The sequence below is a fragment of the Rattus norvegicus genome, chromosome 2 (assembly GCF_021556685.1).
Source record: "Rattus norvegicus strain SHRSP/BbbUtx chromosome 2, alternate assembly SHRSP_T2T, whole genome shotgun sequence".
In the NCBI taxonomy this organism is placed as follows: domain Eukaryota; kingdom Metazoa; phylum Chordata; class Mammalia; order Rodentia; family Muridae; genus Rattus; species Rattus norvegicus.
In genome coordinates, this window is record NC_141535.1 from 152,127,247 (window position 1) to 152,147,399 (window position 20,153).

General features: G+C 41.8%; 1 protein-coding gene across 15 annotated transcripts in view; it reads right to left on the minus strand.

Annotated features, from left to right (window-relative positions):
• Veph1 (ventricular zone expressed PH domain-containing 1) overlaps positions 1-20,153 on the minus strand; it is a 255,757-nt gene that overhangs the window by 113,304 nt on the left and 122,300 nt on the right. For all 15 annotated transcript variants that reach the window (XM_087626946.1, XM_087626897.1, XM_087626911.1 and 12 more), the window contains 2 exon segments: positions 9,527-9,736; positions 8,336-8,733 (listed from right to left, as the gene is read on the minus strand). In XM_087626946.1, coding sequence (XP_087483072.1) covers positions 8,336-8,733; positions 9,527-9,736 — 608 coding nt within the window.

The following is a 20,153-nucleotide window of genomic DNA, read 5'->3' on the forward strand; positions in this document are numbered from 1 at the left end:
AATTCTCTTTGCCTCAGAAGTCAGCATGGTTGCATTCTGAGATGTGTCAGGCTGCTTCTTAACACGGGCGAAGCTCATTCCTTGGTAAGATTTCTGCTCTGGGGGACACCCCATGGAGATCAGAGGAGCTGCCCAAGCCATGTCTTGATGCATAAAGTGAAAATGAATTTGAAACACATGGATTGCATGCTTTAAAAATATGCTTGAGTTCAAAAGTTAACAAAAGTAATACTTGGTGGAAAACGTTTGGGAATTTCTTAAGCTTCAGATGTTTGAGAATTCGGTTTCTTTCCTGAAATCAGACAGTTCCTTTGCCATTAGAGCATCATCATTGATGTTAAATGTATTTACAGCTAGTGCTTTAATGAGTCACGGTGCAAACGTGCTATTCTTGCCTTTATTTTGTTTGTATACTTCTTCATATTTTAGTATTTAAATTCTCAGTCTTATTCATGTTATTTCTAAAGAATTAAAATTGCTCCTGTTGCACATAAATTTAAAATACACAGCTGACCAGAAAACTTAAAGTCAAACGTGACATGATTTCTAAAAATGGTATCACACATCTTAAATAGCCAGTACATATTTGATACTTGAACTATCGAGATTAGACAATATCAATACTGCATGAATGTGAAGAATTTCAATCTTGAGCTTTTTACAATAGACTCAATTATTTATACAGGTTTGAGGAATTTGCTAAGAAGAGAACAAATAAAAACTCTCTTGGTATGATTGTATTTATGGATTGGTGTAATTGTAAAATGAAATCTTGTAAGTAAGATTTGACAGGGACTGTCCTGGCTAGGCCTAATTGCCGACTTGACACAGCCCAGAGGCATTTGAGAGGAAAAGCCTTCACTGAGGTACTGCCTAGATTAGATTGACATGTGGGTATGTCTGTGGTGTATTAGTAATGGATGTAGGGGGTCCAGCCCACTGTGTGTCTCACTATTCCTTAGGTAGGTGGTTCTAGACTAATACAGCTAGCCAAGCACAAACTAATTTGTGAGCCAGAGAGTCAGTTAACAAGTATCATCTTCCATGTTTTCTGCCTCTGTGTTTGCTGTATTCTGGCTATGTCTCTCGGGAGAGATCTACATCCGGCTCCTGTCAGCCTGCACTTCTTTGCTTCATCCATCTTGTCTAATTGGGTGGCTGTATATGTATGGACCACATGTGGGGCAGGCTCTGAATGGGTGTTCCTTCTGTGTCTGTTTTAATCTTTGCCTCTCTATTCCCTGCCAAGGGTATTCTTGTTCCCCTTTTAAAGAAGGAGTGAAGCATCCACATTTTGATCATCTGTCTTGAGTTTCGTTTGTTCTAGGCATCTAGGGTAATTCAAGCATTTGGGCTTCAAGTTTCTCTCCATTTAGTTTAATGTTAGCAACTGGTTTGCTGTATATGGCTTTTACTATGTTTAGGTATGGGCCTTGAATTCCAATTCTTTCCAGGACTTTTATCATGAAGGGGTGTTGAATTTTGTCAAATGCTTTCTCAGCATCTAATGAAATGATCATGTGGTTTTGTTCTTTCAGTTTGTTTATATAATGGATCACGTTGATGGTTTTCCGTATGAGTCTGGTTTTCTAAAGGGAGAGATCCAGTCTTTCAGGGTTCCTGAAGACTCCTGGTTTACCTTAATGTCAACACGATATGCTAATGCCTGTGAAATGCTTTATATAAGCAATTTATCTGAAAACAATCATTATTTCTAGAATATAAAGGCTTGTTGAATTTTTATATAAGATAAGAGAAATCTTTTTCATGTATATTTTTCCTCTTGCTAGTTCTAAAAGTGCAAAAGGAGTGACCTGGGGATTTGCTAAGCATCTCTGTACTCACTTCAGGCAGGTCTGCTGACAGGTGCTCGGGGCTCTGTCACACTGCCCTGCTGGTATAATCACTTGAGTTTCTGAAAGTAAGCTCTTATCAGACACCTGCACACCTGATGGCCCGAATTTTGGTGGAAAACATGTATCTCCCATCATCTGAAATTTGGTGGATGTAGAGGTAAATCACCCGTGTTCTTCTGCTACCGAACCTTCTGTCTGGCCCATCAGCCCTTTCACCCAGGAAGATCACCATCTTTCAGTTTCTTGGGTACCAGTATTTCAACTGCAGCAGAGACCAAAATACAGCTTTTCTCTTCTTGTTCTGTTTAAATGAGATTTGATGACAACCAGAGGCTGTTTGCTTCTCTACAGGGCAGCCTCACAATGGAAGTTGGAAAACAGAGGACGCCTTACAAAAATTTAATCTGTGGCATTGAACTGGAATGCTCCCTTCTGCAGGGAACTCACAGGGGCTCAGGACCACTTCTCATCTTTTAGAGCAGTCAGTCCCAAAACAATGACAGTGGCCGACCAATACAAACCTAAATGCAAGCTCAGGATACAGATACAGAGTTCCGGTGAGTACCCCACCACACAATGCCTAATTTAAAGATGTTGCCTTTAGAAGACTATACCTAAGACACTGAGATGTGCTCCCAGGAAACCTTTACTTCTGCTCACCTCTTTTAATAGGGGTTATCTTCAGGGCAAGGTATGTGAAATTCATTTCTGTACATTTTGGTCTAATTTATAAGCTTACTTGTATCTATTTGTATAATTATTTGTTAGCAAGGACCCTTCTAATCTACCAAACTGGTCGTTTCCAGGTTTTGAATGTCTGGTTTCATTAATAGGCAGATAAGCTTTTCTGGATCTCCACACAAGTGTCTTAAGAGAGTTCCAAAGTTGACTTCATGCTATTCCTAGTTGGGTGAATGCTCATCTCACCTGTAGTTGAACCTCATGTCCCAAGGTAAGGCAGACATTGCAAGGCAGATTATGAAATGACTTACTCATTCAAAGAAAAGCCAATTTTCTTTTCAAGAGGAAGCTTTTGAAAACATAGGTAATAATGGTACCTAGTGTTCTCTACTGGAACTTGGAGTGTGGTAAGTGGATGCAAGCATATAATGTCCTAATCATTGATTTGTGGTTATATGTCTGTCTGAACCTTAAGCCTACTCTTGCTTTGGACACAATGCACAAGACAATAATTGGATGTGAACTCATGAAAGCAATGTACAGAGGGTCCTTCTCAGAAGATCCCAGACTTTTCTCTAGTTATGATGTGTGGAAGTCTCATAGGCCATGCGTGTATTGACTGGAAAAATAGAGGAAGACCAAGCCACAATGATGTCTGTGTCCTTTAGCTGAAACCCACTCCTTGGAGAAATAGTTCAGAGGGTCACATATAATCTGAGAGAAGCCCCAGAGACAGCCCTATGAAAACCACTTCTAGGAACTGGAATCAGTGTTCCTTGATCAGGGTCCCAGAGAAAGGGCCAATGTGGCATCATCATGAAATGAAACCGTTCCTTATTCTCAAAGTCTGCTCAAAGTTCTTGATGGAGGAAATGATTTTAATCCTGAAGTTCAGTGAATCTATTAGATAAATAGCAAAGATCTCCATCCAGAGCCAGTAAATGAATGCACATTAGTATCACTGCTGGCCCGTTTGCTGCTAGGCAAGTCGGGTACCTTGAAGGAGAAAAGGCTATCAGTGAGCCTTCTAATTGCCTGTTTCAATGTGAACCTGAAGCATCACCCTAGGCTCTGTGATAAAAGTCCAGCATGCCCTAAGGCTTTCCTGACTGCCATCTTCATGGTACAAGCTGAGCATGCCCAGAGTGCTCTTGACCAGGATTTTAATACCTTAGACTCAACGTGCTTCATGACCTTGAGCTCCCAATGCTAAAAAAAAAAAAAAAAAAAAAAAAAAAAAAAAAAAAAAAAAGAGGCTTGCCATCTATCCCTAAAACTCAGCATGCCCAGGAAGGTGCCCAAACTTAGAGTGCTTTCCTATATGAACGGGGATAGCACCTCGTTCCCATGGTCTCTCCTCTTGCTTCAGTCAGGACATCTCTCTTTACCCCTTCCTCTCTTGGGGATTCTAGCTTTGGCTTTGCATTCACCAAGATGTAAACCATTGTGCAATTGTACTAGAAGGAAGGGTGTAGGGTCCAGTTGGAAGCATCCTCTCAGTGACCATAATACTGAGTATGACATGGACTATCTGTCCATGTTAAGTTAGGAGGCTTTCTCTGTAACTAAGCACACAAACGTTTCTTGATTTTTACAGCATTTTTTAAAATCTTACTTTAAGGAAAAACATCAGCTCACGTGGACTGATGGGAGGAAGGCCCATCTTCTAAGGTTATAAATGTTTTGCATGTCAGGCTTGAGGCATCTTATACAGATGGGATGTACTTTTACCCACTTAAGAAACACTTCAAATAAACCAAAGAACACTGATGGGCTCTTACAAGCTCACATTTCCCCCCAGAACCAGATCTTTAAAGATTTATTTGATATCATCTGTGTATATATCTGTGCTTTTGGCCTCTCATTATTTAGCTCACATTAATGAACAGCAATGTTTCAAACTTTTAACATATTCTTTGGCAGATGAGTCCAATTTTCTGATCTTGTATGTAAATATAACCAAATAGTGACCTTAGGCCACGTTTGCTTACAGGCACATAACTTCCAGTGACTGGTAACTCGGCCAAAATAATAACAAGAATGCCATGGCTAAAAAAAAATGAGTCAACCTCAGTAAGACCTAAGATGTGACAAGTGTCTTTTCTACAGATGATTTAGATTTGTGCAGATCCACTTTTCCATTACTGCCCAACCCAGTGTGACTGAGGTCAGGGTTAAGAATGCTGTTTGTGACCTCGAGTCATACTGATTTTGGCAGTTTTATGACCAGTGAGACTTCTATTCTTTTTTATTATAAATTAATTAATTAATTAATTTTTACACTCTAGATTTTATTCCTTTCCTCTTCCAGCCCACCCTCTGACTGTTCCACATCCCATACCTCTTGCCTGCCTTCCCTGTCTCCACAAAGATGTCCCCAACCCACCCACCCGCTGGGCTTCCAGTCTCTTGAGGGTTAGGTGCCTCTTCTCTGACTGAACCCAGACCAGGGAGTCCTCTGTTGTATATGTGTTGGAGGCCTCATCACAGCTGGTCTATGGTGCCTGGTTGGTGATCCAGTGTCTATGAGATCTCAGGGGTACAGGTTAATTGACACTGCTGGTCCTTCTATAGGGTTGTCCTCCTCCTCAGCTTCCTCCAGTCTTTTCCTAATTCAACCAGAGGAGTCAGCCACTTCTGTTCATTGGTTGGGTGCACATATCTGCATCTGACTCTTTCAGCTGGTTGTTGGATCTTTCAGAGGGCAGTCATGGTAGGTCCCTTTTTGTGAGCGCCCCATAGCCTCAGTTATGGTGTCAGGTCTGGTGACCTTCCCTTGAGCTGAATCCCACTTTGGGTCTGTCGCCAGACCTTCTTTTCCTCAGGCTCATCTCCATTTTCATCCTTGCAGACTTCTATTCTTTTACCAATATTTATTATTGAGCTATCAGGTCGAAGCAGGTGACATCGATTTTTTTTTTTGTAGATCAAAGCAGTTGAACATTTTGCATTTTCTGTTCTCCTTATATGAACCAACCTAAAATGTCCAGAGAGTTTTCTTAAGGGGTTGCCTTGGCTTGTTTTTGCAGTGTGGACTTTGTGGAGTACCCCGGAGTGATTTCTATTTGTTGAGGCTTCCTACTGTTTGTCTCTTTAATTAAATGTTGCAGAAAGTTTTCCTTCGTTTTTGCTTCTTTTCTTCCTTGTGTTCTGATTATTTTGCAGAATTAATTCGGAAAGGGCAAATGTTTCTTTTAGGCTAACAACACTCTCGACATTAACATAATTTCATGGCCTGAATCTTCAGCAAGTTTTTAAGGAAAGAGATGGAATTCAGTTGTGGATGAGCTTACAAACGGTGAACCCATATCAGTCAGAGGACTCTGGTGTCTACTGAATAGCTCCCACGGTCTTTGAAATATCAACAGCATCCTAGCCAAAATACTTTCATTGCTAGATGTATTTCCAGGAAGTCATATAAATATTTCATCCCTTACACATGTCCCTGTATGGGAATTTCCCAGGAAATTACTAAAATATGAACGAATTCCAAAATGTCAACTTAAAAAATACACAGTCAGTTCCAGGTTATCCTTGGTCAGAAATATCACCATCAAAAGTAAATATGCTCCCCCCCTTTTCCTCAGATACTGGATTCATTCAACATTTGAAAAAGAAAACCCAAGTCAGTTAGTAGAGTCTAAAGCTAATTTTAACCAACACTAATTCTTTGTAACTGGGCACTTGAAGTAGTTCTGTAGGTTTTCTTCTACAGTACAACATGATTTAAACCCATTATGTAGTAAACCTTTCATGTTTTAGGTGAAGTCTGACATGCATGCACACACACACACACACACACACACACACACACACACACACAAGATTGTTTCAGTAAGTGAAATGTGTTTATCTCTCTTTAATACAGATTTCCTTTACAGCACTCTGAAATTCACTTATCTTTTACATTAACCTCTGGCACCTGTGTACATAGATTATTAGCAAAATAATCTTAAGAGGCCACCCGGACTGAACTTCACTAATTTAGGCATCCCTACAAGCTGGTATACTTTACCGGATAGAACATATTCGAATGCACACAATACCACTTTCGTTTTTAGCATTAGAAAAGAAATTTAGGAAGGCCAGACAGACTACTACAGACATCGAAGGCACCAGCCTCTACACAGACTTGGCAGCTAAGTGCATTTGCTATACTTGGACCTCCTCTTCTTTGGCTTAGTAGAATACATTCCATCTTCTTATCAGAAGTGAGAAAAAGGACGGAAAGTAGAGTATGAGGAAGTGGACCCTCCAGGGATCCACACCTTTCTGCTGCTTCTTTCTGGGGGATGGATTGCCTGGCTTTTTTTTTTCCTATGGGAAGAGGGCATGTTGAGACCTCAATTTGATTCCCAAGAGAAGGTGTCTGCTGTCTGAGGATTGCTGAACAAAGCTCTGGGAGCCACACAGTGCTTTCCAGCCACCCATGCCAGTTCAGTCTACCATCAGCCCTCATGCTCTGGTGGTGTTGTACTTGTGTCTCAAACATTCCAGAGCCAGGGTCAAGACACAAAATGTAAGAGAGTGCCAGAAGATGTAGATCTCTCCTGAGAGACACAGTCAGAATATGGCAAATACATAGGCAAACGCCAGCAGGAAAACACTGAACTGAGAACGGGACCCCCGTTGAAGGAATTAGAGAAAGGACTGAAAGAGCTTGAAGGGGCTTGAGACCCCATATGAACAACAATGCCAAGCAACCAGAGCTTCCAGGGACTAAGCCACTACCCAAAGACTATACATGGACTGACCCTGGGCTCCAACTGCATATGTAGCAGTGAATAGCCTAGTAAGGGCACCAGTGGAAGGGGAAGCCCTTGGTCCCGCAAAGGTTGAACCCCCAGTGAATGGGATTGTTGGGGGAGAAGGGGAGGATGCGGGGAAGATGGGGAGGGGAATACACATATAGAAAGGGAGGGAGGGTTAGGGGGGTGTTGGCCTGGAAACTGAGAAAGGGAATAACAATTAAAATGTAAGTAAGAAATACCCAATTTAATAAAGATGGAAAAAAAAGAGAGTGCCAGGGGATTCAATGATTGATATAAATAACATTTAAGAGATTAAAATGATGCAAAACCTCTGTGATGACCAAAATTTCAAAGTTATAATCAGAGAAAGCTTCAATATACTCAGTGATTATTTCTTTCGTCCAAGGATCCTGTACAGTGTGGCAAGACGCTGTGACTGACCTTGCCATGGCTTCAATTTGACCATGTCTTTTGCATCACTGTAAACCATGTTCCTGTGGCAGGTTTAGCTCCCAACTGTCTTTACTCTGTCCTTATTGTCTCAGTGTCTACTACTCTTGCTGGCCTGTTCTCTGCAACACCTCTTGGCATGGCTTACTATATTCCTCCTGTAGTCTAATCTCCGGGAAATCAGAGACTGTGTTCAGCATTAAGATCTTGAGCCCCGTAGGGACCAGAGCAGGACACAAAGCAATGGAATAAGAAAGCAATCTCTCACAGTTACAGTGGTGCATCCCTTCCGTTTGATTACATGGATGGAAGCATTCTCTGAATGCCCTTACCCTACAGCATGCGTCTAGGCCACTGTTTTTTATAGATTGGAAGTGGGAATTGGTTAGCAAAATAAGGAGATGTAGAAACATTTAAGTGGAACCAAAAAGACAAAAATCAAGACATGGCTCAACTTTTCTCCAAGAGGAGCAACCAAGATAACAGACAAGATTTTCAAATCGTCTATCTTATAAAATGTTCATAGAAGGGCACAAGTCTTTAGACTTTGTCACTGTCATTGATATTTCTCGAGTGTGGGAAGTTCAAAGCACTTACCTTCAATGGTGCACTGGTCTGGGATTGGGACTTTTTTTGCGATTTCCAAGGCGTATGCCTTCACTTTGCTGAGGTTTTCCTTTAAGTGTAAGTAGAGCTTATCTTGGTATTCCACAAGACTTATGGCCGCCTCTGGAATTTCTTCTTGGACGTTTTCTTTAAAAGTTTCAGGCATATTTTCTGGTTCACTGTGTATAATACTTGGGTGTGAAGCTGAGGAATTTCTCAGCTGTGATCCATGGGTATCCGTCTTAAAGGGCACCTTGCCAATTCCGTGGCCAGGTGGGTCTATTTCTGAAAGCGAGATGCTGGCATGCATTCCTGTCTTTCCTTCAATTTCTCCGTCTTCCACATTCACACTGTTTGTGAGCACAGTATTCAAAGCCAAACTTCTGGACCTGTAATGAAAGGTCAGGAGAGTTAAAGAAGCTCTCGTTTCCTGGCAAGGACAGTCACACTAGGACAAAAATTGGCTTCCTCCAGAGTGAGACACTGTTAATAGGCGGGATAGATCAAAGAGTACCAAACAGCCTGATGCACAGAGCTTTGAAACTAGAGGGCTGGAGTTGCAGTTCAGTGGCACAGGGTATGCTTGATGTGCAGAAGGCCCTGGATTTTATCCTCAGCTACACCAAGAAGAAAGAAAGAGGAGAATGTCCAGGTGCCTTCCAATAAAGATTTAAATCAAGTTCACAGCAAAATTGCCCATAAAACAGCAGGTACAGAAGTTTTTATTTTTTCTTACGTTTATGTGATTAATCACTAAATTGTAAGAGATGCAACTGACAGCCGTTGTGAAAATTAGCATTATTTTAAAAACAAAACCAGATTTTTGCCCTCTACTTCTATCCCCTAAGTCAATTGTTCTTACTCTGTGACTTGTGATACCTTTGAGGGTCAAATATCCTGAAAATCAGATATTTACATTACGACTAATAATAGCAATAGCCAAGCAACATTCTGTTTGAGGGTAACCACAGCATGCATTAAGGAGTCTCAGTACTAGGGAGGCTGAGAACCACCACCCTAAGTAAAGAGTAAGGCTAATGAATGATGAGGGCACTGTGTGTACTATTTAATTCATTGAAGGATAGACCTTTGGGATTAAGAAAACCATAAAACACCGTGACCACAGAAGCAATAGCAACTATAACTTCATATTTCAAAATGATGACTGGACAAAAGTTATACCTGCTAAATCGAACGTTTTTTCGTTCTTCCTTGGAGACGTGGTCTAAACTGTATCTCCGGACAGAGCCAGGGGTATGGCTCTCAGCATTTATTTTATCTTCGAAGGCCTGGATTTTAACTTGGAGTTTTTCGTGGTCTTCACTTTTAGGCTCCATGGTCTTGGGTTCTCTGAATTTCTCAGGAAAGCTAACTTCAGTGCCGGTTCTTCTCCTAAAAGAACAGAGATGAGGAAGGCATGAGCATCTCGTCGTCCATACCCTTTGGAACAGAGAGACTTTACTCTATCACCCTTTATCTGGAAATGAAACTCTGCTGGATAATTTTCTCACTTGTTGTGTAGCAAACTGCTATTGACTATTGTTGACACAGACCTTTGATATTGCTTCTATATGGCTTGTTGTGCCAGAAGGTCAGAAACATTGGTGACCATGCAATGGCTTCTGCAAACCTGTGGCTCTGTTAATTTAGACAAATCACTGTAATTCTTTCTCTTTCAGAGTGAACTATGTCTTAGCAATTTTAATATATGGAAGAAAGGAGTGTCGGTAAAATAAATGATATTAGTAGCTCTCTATATATTCAAGGTTTATTTGTATTTTTATTTGTGCATGTATATGTGTATGTCGTGTGTGTGTGTGTTGGGGCTGTGGAGGACAGAAGAGGGAGTAAGATTCCTCACAGTTGAAGATGCAGGTGGTTCTGAGCTGCCCAACATGAGTTCTGGGAACCAAACTCAGTTCTGCAGGAAAAACTGCATGGGGCAGTTAACCACCGAATCATTTCTCTAAATACATTTTACAAGACTTAATGAAGCACTCTGTGGGTCATTGAACTTTCTCTTATATTGCAGAAGTAAAAAGTGTGATATTATTTGAGGACCAAGTACTTCCTAGGCAGATAAGAACTGCAGATAAATCATAGATAAAACAAACTCTTTGACACTCACTGAGCTGGACAAGGATGACAGGAGGCAGAATATATTTCTATTTCTTGTCTGTATTCTTAAATTAAACTGACCTATAGTACTTTAATTTTTGAAAATTATTTATTTATTTTATGTGTGTGGGGTTGTGCCTAAGTGTATGTATTTGTACCACAGCAGTCAGAAGAGGGCACTGGATCCTCTGGAACTAAAGTTACAGGCCACTGTGAGGCACTTTGTTGGTGCTGGGACTGTACTTAGTCCTCAGCAAGAACAGTAAGCGCTCTTACACCGAGCCATCTTTCCAGCTTGAGTTACTTTAACTTTACTTAACAATCATTATTGATGAAAACCTGTTACGATCAATTCATATACTCACCAGGGTAAAATCAGATGTGTTTTAATCTCCACACTTCTGACATAAGATGTGTATCATTTTCTCATACACACCAATTCTCCTCCACTAACCGGGTGTCCTACGGTTCTCTACAAGTGCAACACTACCTGTCTGGATTTGACGTTAGTTTGCACAGATTTTCATGCTTTGATGATCAGTTTCAAGTACGGAATCCCTAGCCAATAACACTGTGAATAACTTGAGAACTGACTCAGAGGGTTTCTACATATGCACCTATTCTCCAAGGGTCAATCATCTACCAAAGGAGACTTTAGGCTCAAGAGACTCTAAAATGCTCAAGACTTTTAGTTATGAATTATCCTCAGATGCCCACCAATCCAAGAGAAGCATGTCCTCTATCTTTAGGTCAGGGTTGCCAGTAAAATACAAAACATCAGGTCAAATAAGAATTTCAGATAAACACCAAATATTTTAAAGGTGCATTTATTATTAAAATATTGAGTACATGAAACATTCATATATATTATAAAATGAAAGCATTTTATATTTTAATGTTTTATGCCATATTTATTAATATATACATGTATTTATTATTTATTAGTACTCCTGTATATTTTAGTACATCATTACTAGAATGCATTTTATTATACTAAATTGATTCTACCCCAAACCCTAAAAAATGTTTTTATTTGGATGTTTTCAACTAGATACCTGGCCACCTGGCTACACTGCTTCGCTCCCTCGTGTATTCACATGCAGGGCACTTGTAGCAACTGGGGAGGGTTTATGGACTGAGAGAGCTGGGAATACCTGAGGTCTGAAGTCAAGCCATCCACATCCCATGGGATAGCCATGAGATTGTGGCAGCTCCTCCTGACTCATCCTTGGTGGAGGGAAGCAGAGCCTTATCTATTAAATGTCAAGTGTGAGGAGTGTCAGAGAGAGAGAGCGAGCATGGGAGCCAAAGTCCCCCACCTCTGCCATCTTTACATCTTGTCACCCAGCTTAGAGGGAGCACTGCAAGGACCTCGGATGGTAGCAATTGGAAGACAGGGATCAGTAATGGAATCTCTGACAGAAGAAATGGTCTCCATACATGAGCCCGATGAGCGTTGCCAATGGGCAGAGCTGTGGCCACACAGACTTTTCACTACACACAGTTTCCCTTGTTTGCAAGTTTTCAGACTTGGAGTGCACACGAGTTAAGACGATGAATGGCGACGACTCTGTCAAAGCCTTAAGATGGGTTAAAGAGAACTTTCTGTCACCCTCCCTGGACATGCCAACTTCACCAAAGAACATTTGATTCCAGTATGGTAGAAGGCCAGGAAACAGTAGCTAGGAGGATTGGGCTTAACCTATCATCCCTTGCTCCTTAATGTTCTCTTTCCTTTAAAATACAATATAAAAAAGGGAGACAAAATTGTCTTAAAAACAATGCCCCACTCCAGATGAGAAGACTCCCCCCACCCCCCGCCTTCCTTCAAGAGCAGAAAACACAAACATGACTGTTGAGAGGCCTGGCAGGCCTCTCATCCTATGGGTGTTTTCTGGGATGGTGAAATGGGCTGGCCTCTTGTAGGGGGTTGCTATTGCTTTTCCATTTGTCACTTTAACTCCAGAGGTAATTCACGGTACGCTTTGCCAGGAGTCTGTAGTCTTTTAAATATTAACTTGGCCTTAACTCAACAAGCCACATTACAAGGGGGCTCAGATGTTTCTGTCTGAACAGTTTCTGGTCTCTGCTGCCAAAGTATAAAGTCTTTAGAAGTGCATCTAGGGATACCCAGGGGAGGCCTAATTGCCTCCTCTTGTGTGCGCTGGAACTCTCCTAAGAAACAAATCGGCCTTCAGGCAGCTTGCTATGCTCCCTCTGAGCTGAGACTATAAGCTGGTAGGAGCAGAGAGACGGGCAAGCTCTGTTCCCAGACCCTTATTCAGAGAAAAATAATATTAGTTCATGTCTGATGATCTTGGCTTTCGATCCTGTGTCCAGGACATATTCTCCTGGGGTTAAGCTTGTAAGGGAGGAAGGAGAACCCAATGGGCTAAATCCATATGAGAGTCCTAGGTTCTGGGGATGCTAATTTTTTACTCTTTGGTGATTTCTTGGGTCATCACCAGCCATCAAAAGGATGACAGAGATGGGATAGTCACATATCTCCCTGGCCCCATAGTCTCATTGACTGTTTAGGGACTTCAATTGCCTAATGCTGCCAGAGTATGAAAGGGCAGAGATGGATCTGGGGCCTGGAAAGTCTCTTCTGGTTTTGAGCCATTCTGTGGGTTGAAAAGGAACCATGCATGCTCAGTTATACAGGGATTATAATGTGGTCATGTCCACAGTTCAGTTTCACGGAAAGGAAATGCTGCTACAGTTGATCTGATTTGCACTAGATCTCTATGTGTGTGTGTGTGTGGTGTGTGTGTGTGTGTGGTGTGTGTGTGTGTGTGGTGTGTGTGTGTGTGTGGTGTGTGTGTGTGTGTGTGGTGTGTGTGTGTGTGTGTGTGTGGTGTGTGTGTGTGTGGTGTGTGTGTGTGTGTGTGTGGTGTGTGGTGTGTGTGGGGGTGTGGAGGTGTGGAGGTGTGGGGGCGGAGGAATTATTGATTTTGGGCAGTTGTAGACAGACAATAAGACAGAATTCCTTGAAATCAGAAGAAAAATATTAAGCTCCAATACAAGGACATAAAGGTCTCCTTAGTATAGACACTCAGTCTTTTATACATTCTTATACTTTTGCTCAATCAGGTAGAAATAGGAAAATAAGGATTCTGGGAAAAGTGCAAGAGCCTTCCACAGGCTCTTCAAGTGTGATCCGGAGGCCTGGAAGCCCAAGTCCTTGGAGCTCATGGGAATTACAGACTCTTCCCCAGACCCACAAAATCAGAAAGAACACCAACCAACCCTAATGTGCATGCCCACCAACCATCCCCACGTTATCTTCCAGGCTTTCCGATCAGAGCAGCGCGGATCCATCCATGAAAGAACAGAATTGGAAGTGGACCAGGGCAGAAGCAGCGAGCGCTCATCAAGGCCTGACGTAAGACAATCTGCACATTCTTCAGAGTTGATAGGGTTTACTGTGTTCGATCCATTTAGGGTCTCCATAATATCCATGGTGAAGGTAATGTTTCAGCTTTCACTGCCAACAGTGTGGTCCAGATTCCAGAGTTGAGAGTGGGCACGTGGAGAGCTGTGGCTCCTATCCAGAACAGAAGGTGGTCCCTGTCTGTCAGATGGCTGTCTGGATGTGCTACAAGTTGTGAAATTCCAAAGGAGTGCAGCCCAGTCCTGTTACTGCAGCCCTCTGAGTTAGGATGGAGCTATGGAGATCGGGTACCAGTCTTTTTTTCTAGACTGTTAGCTCGGGGACTGGAGCAGGTAACGGGGTGATAATGAACTGTCTGTCAGCTGTGAAGACATGGTCAGTGTCCAGCACGTGACACTGCAAGAGCAAGAAAAATGTTGAATACTTCCTTCTTGATGTGTCTCCATCATAACATATATGGTAGAAGCACAATGTTTTACTTCCTGTTGCTGTTGCCAAATACTGGCAGTTTAGTTTGGCTTGAAGTTTGTGGAGGAGATTGTCCATCATGACTTTGAAAGCATTGTGGCAGGTGTTGAGAGCAGCTCATCATATTGTATACTCAGGAAACAGATAGTAGCCAGCGACTGGGGGGACTGGCTAGAGAGTCTTGGGGCCTGCCCCAGCAGTGACACACTTCCTCCAGGGAGGCTCCACCTCCTGAAGGTTCCATAGACTTCCCAAACATCGCCACCAGGTGCTAAACACACCTCCAGAGATCTACATCACAGCAAACATTTGCCCAGCATTGGAGGAATGTCATTAGTTGAAAATATGTCATTGACTGGGCTAAGGTGAGAACACCACACACTCTTAGGGCTCAATTTCTAGCTCATTTAAGGACTCAGTGCTTACCTATGGAGAAGTTTAGCTAATAGGCTTAGGTTGCTAGCTTAAAAGAAAAGAGGATTACTTTCACCTTATCATCAATACAAATGTTGTTAACTGGCTTTGTCACAGTGTAACCTGACCCCCATGGCTGAAAATGTGTGTGTGTGTGTGTGTGTGTGTGTGTGTGTGTGTGTGTGTGTGTATGTGTCTGTGTCTGTGTATGTGTATGTGTATGTGTATGTGTGTGTGCTAACCTTTACCCAGTAAGTCTTTATTCTTGGGGTTCTGGAGGATAAAATGTTGGATAGCAAGCATCACTCTCAGATTGATATCAGTAGCTTCGTTGAGGTTTTATCACAGCACTTTTCAAACTACTTGTGGCTAACAACTGCCGTTTTTATTTTCATGTAATGGATAAACTAAACTTGCAGTGTCTGTTGGCCATGCTCTTGCCTAATGAGGTAATGCCATGTTGCTGCAAACGCTACAGGTTCTGTACTAACTGTGCTGTGATCTGATAAAAGTTTGCAAGTGAGTGCTTCTCTGTGGGCCACATCCCCAGCAACTCTAAAGTCCCCTACCCTAATGCTCACCTGGCACAGAATGTGAATGCTAACAGTAAACATGTATTGTGTGGTTTTTATCCATAGGCTTTGAGGTTCTGAGTACAGCGTACTAGCACTCTTTATCTTTGGTTTTGTTTTAGGGTGGCTCAATTACAAGTTACATCAAACTGAAAATTCAAGAAGCATGTTAAAGAGGGCATCTTTCTGAGTAGTAGGATGAATTTTCTTCCATCCAGGACAAGTGCCATCCTTCTGCCCACATTATCCATGACTATATATAGTATATGCTATAACACCCCCTGTTAGTTATCATACAGATTCTTGTAGTAGTAAAATGATTGTAGTTAAGTAACTCTTTTTTTAAGCTAATAGAGCACAGGAATACTAATTTCAGCAATTTGGCTAAGCCAAAGATGTGTTAACAATTTGGGCTCACTAATGTTGTTTCTTTAGTGAAAAGGCAAAAGGTGAGAGAAATCCTATAATGCTTTATCATCATAATCTTCCTATTTTATTAATAGCCTCTTACTGTGGCTAATTACTAAAGTAAGCTTTATTATAGGTATACTTGTATTAGAAAACTCATATATGTCTTGGTTCTATCTTGGATTTTAGGCTTGGGGTCTTAGAACATATCCCAAAGTGAATCTACAGTAGAGGAGTTAGTTACTCCTTACAGAGATGAGGGGGTAGAGGGAAGGAGGAACAAGGGAGGGAGGGAGGGAGGGAGGGAGGGAGGGAGGGAGGGAGAGAGAGAGAGAGAGAGAGAGAGAGAGAGAGAGAGAGAGAGAGACTATCAGTGATTCCATTTACAGAAAGGGAAGCAGCTCTCTGAGATACAAAGTGACTTCCTCAGCTTCTTAGCTAACGCTGAGCAGAAGTGTCTACTTCCAAAGCCGGCTCTTTTAATTTCCCCTGCCCCCTGAACACAGTGCCTTTTAGATGCTGTTTGGTTTAGGCCGTGTTTAATCTATCTTAGGAACAGATTGTGAGACTGGATAGCATGGTAACTAAGAATGATCAAATCCTAGTCTCTCGGAGCCATATGCTCCAGCAGCCAGACACAGGGAAGGTGTGCTATATCGTTACTGAGAAACTCTCACACTGATTGGGAAGATGTGTTTGCCTTCTTTTAACCCCAACTGAAAAGATGTTCAAGACTCAGAAAACACCACACAAATGGTAACTTTAAAATTCAAACCTGATGGATGGAGAAAAAGGGCCATTTCCTGATGCAAAGCAGCAAGCAGCAAGGTAACCAGGGTCTGCTGAGACCCTGCAGAACTGCCGCCATCTCAGATGGGTAGGAGAAGGTCAGGCTCCCCTCATAGTCCCTACAAGTGCCCTGTTCCTCCTCCAGGTTAGAACCTGGGTGTTCTCTTGCCTTGTTCGAAATGGAACACCAGGTCATAGGCGCTTTCAAAGGCCCGTGTTTTGGTGTGTCCTGTGAGTTGAATAGTGCTGTGTTCCTGGGTCCCTGGCAAAGCTGCATTGCTCGCACGTCAGTCAGGGGCCCACCATTCCCATTCCACGTTGTCCACACCCTTCAGAGCCAGCTCTGCCAGGATCTCATTTTCATTGCTCTTGCTCCACTGCTTCCAAAGCTGATAATGGTATCTCCCACCTGTGTCTCTTGCTAATAAATGAATTCCTGAAATACCTTTAAAGGCCTTCCCTTTAGCCCTAAGTACTGGTTAAGGAGGAACAACCAATGGGGAAAATGAACAACAGATGGGACATAAATGTTACCACATGTTAGCTTCGACCTCTTTGGTAAGCAGGGCAAAACCTGAAGCTATTACTTCATATTTACAGAAGGGTCACAGCAGCCACACAACTGCCCCAAAAGGTCATTGGAGTTTTCTTTTGATAGAGGACATCTCTACATGGAAAAGATACATTCTTTTCTTAGCAAGACTCCAGTTTTATCTTTAGATATTACCTTAATTAGCAGAGTAGAAGGACCTTCAACTTTTCCTAAGGGGCAATACTGTCAAGAATGTCATATGGTTTTAATTATGTCCTGAAATTACTGTTGTGCATTCCTTGAGCCAACAGTTGGCCACAAAAAATGTCAGTTTCCCCCTTTTTGTAAATGTACCTTGCTTTTAAAAAACATGAGTTAGGTTTTTCTTTTTCTTTTTCTTTTTTTTATAAGCACCTTAAAGAATATATTTCTCTTGGATACTGGTGCTTTAGTTTGGAAACAAGTAGGGCACGAAGAGATACATAGTGATTTGGGAGCTGAAGGTCTGGACAGGGGTGTGAGCTATAGAAGTTTAGAGGACAGTGGCATCATAGGGAAGAATGGTGGTAGGAACTCATAGAGAAGTAGCAGCAAACTGTAGGTGTAGGGAAGAACAGCCTTCCATGGGAAGAGAGGAATGAAGAAGGTATTCTAGAATGTGATGGGAAAAGTAAGCAGAGTTGGTCAGAATTTTGTTAGGAATATGCAGAAGTCACCTTGGACAATTTCTTTGAATTATGTAAGTGCTATGTATAACTCTTACCTACACCAAAATCTGAGATCCACTGGATTAGACAAAAGGAGCAAATGAAAGGAAGCTTCATGAATTACTGCTTGCAATTTACATGGAAATTACTTCAGGCCTACAAGGAGAGTAGAGTTTGAGTCAAGGCTCCCATTTTATGCTAGGTATTTATTAGTTTATTTTTATTTTTTATTTATATGTATGTGTGTGAGCCTGTGTGAGTGCATGGAGACCAGAAGAAGAAAGGATTGGATTTCCTGGAACTGGAGATACAGAAGGTTTGCTGTCCTGTGGGTGCTGGAAACTGAACCCAGGTCCTCTGAAAGAGCAAGAAGTACTCTTACCTACTGAGCCATCTCTCTAGTTCTCCCCATCTCCTAGCAGGGATTTTATTCCATTATGCTTTATGTGAAGCCTCTACAATGCTAATGCATTAAAATGTTTTCTTGTGAGGATTAAATAGAATGGGCTGGAGAGATGACTCAGCAGTTAAGAGCAGTGGCTGTTCTTTTAGAGGTCCCACACATACTAATTTATCACCACCATAACTCCAGTTCCAGTGGGATCCATGCCTAATTCTCCCCTCTGTTGGCATTGTGTGCATGTGATGCACAGATATACATGCAGGAAAAAACTATCATATACACAAAATAAAAAAATGGAGAATAAAATAACTCCTTCCTCTTGAAGGTAGGTGTCTTAGTTAGGGTTTTACTGCTGTGTACGGACACCATGACCAAGGCAACTCTTGTAAGAACAACATTTAATTGGGGCTGGCTTACAGGTTCAGAGGTTAAGTCCACTATTAAGGTGGGAGCATGGAAAACTCCAGGTAGGCATGGTGCAGGAGGAGCTGAGCGTTTCTACGCCATCATCTGAAGGCCTATAGGAGAAGCCTGGCTTCCAGGCAGCTAGGATGAGAGTTTTAAAGCCCACACCCACATTGACACACTTCGTCCAACAAGGCCACACCTCCAAAGAGTGCCACTCTCTGGGCCAAGCGTATTCAAACTGCCACAGCAGGGGTTGGTTTAAGCTTGATTTGACCTCTTAGCAGCATTCTCAACAGAGATATTGATGAGTCGGTCCTCTGTTCTCTGCACTTTCTGTTCTGGAGTCAGTAGAGAATTTTTGTTAAGTTGTTGCTCCATGTCTTGGGGAGATATGTATTACAGCAAGGATAGGTTCTGGTGTGGCTCTCATGATGCCAAGATATGAGCCCTGGTTTCCAGCTGTCATTGTAAAACCCTGTCTTCACAAGGCATGTTGCATATTAGGGCAACACATGAAATCAAGTTCCTGGTGTTCACTGTAGCCCATTTTGTTATTGACACTCCAAGGAGGATCATATTTATTTGCACTAAATCTCATTCCGGTTTCCCCTTCATCTTTCCTGCAGGTTATGGGATTATTTCATTTAATCTCTTGTGTCATCTCTTCACATCTGTCTTAAGTTATTCTCAGTGCTGTGACAAAATACCCAGCAATATAAACTCAAGTAAAAGGAGGGATTTGTTTTGGCTCAGTTAGAGTCTACCATAGCAGAAGCAGGAGCACGAGGCAGCTTGTCACATTCTATTAATCATCAGGAAGCTGGCAGAGATCAATTCTGGGCTCAGCTTATTTCCTCCTCTTTCCCTTGGTATAGTCAAGGAAAGTTAGTGCCCACATTCAGGATATATTTTGACTTCTCTTGAAATACCCAAATAGACAAACTGATAGGTATATCTCTAAGGCAATTCTAAAGCTAGTCAAATTGACAAGATTAACTATCATAACTCTACCCTTTGTCAGGTTCACTTAAACACATCACTTTAAATCATAACATCATACCACCCCACTAAAATCTCATGTTCATATTATAGTGCAAATGTATTTAGTCAAATTTTAAAAAACTCTCCAAAATTTAACAATTTTAACATAGACAGACGACTTTTGAAGCCTCTTTTAAGGCTCAGGACAATGTTTTAACTTGACTTCTTATAAAAGAAAAAAGAAAATAAGTGACATACCCAACATATAATGACATAGGACAACATACTTCCAACATATACTGACATAGTATAAACATTTCCATTGCCCAAATGAATAACAGGAGGATAGCAAGGATCTATCAGACTACAGCAAGAGCAAAACCTAGCAGGGCAAACAGCAAATGCTGTGTCTCTGTATCTGGCTCTTGGGGCTTATGATAGAATCATCTGGGCAGCCACATTCCTCAGCCACATTCCTCAGCCCTGCTTCCTGTGGTACACACAATTTCTCTCTGTGTTAGCTCTATGCCACATTTCAGCTTTCTGTAACAGATATCTCAACATCCTGGCATTTCAGTATCCTGTGGTCTCCACTGTAACTTAAACCTCACCTTC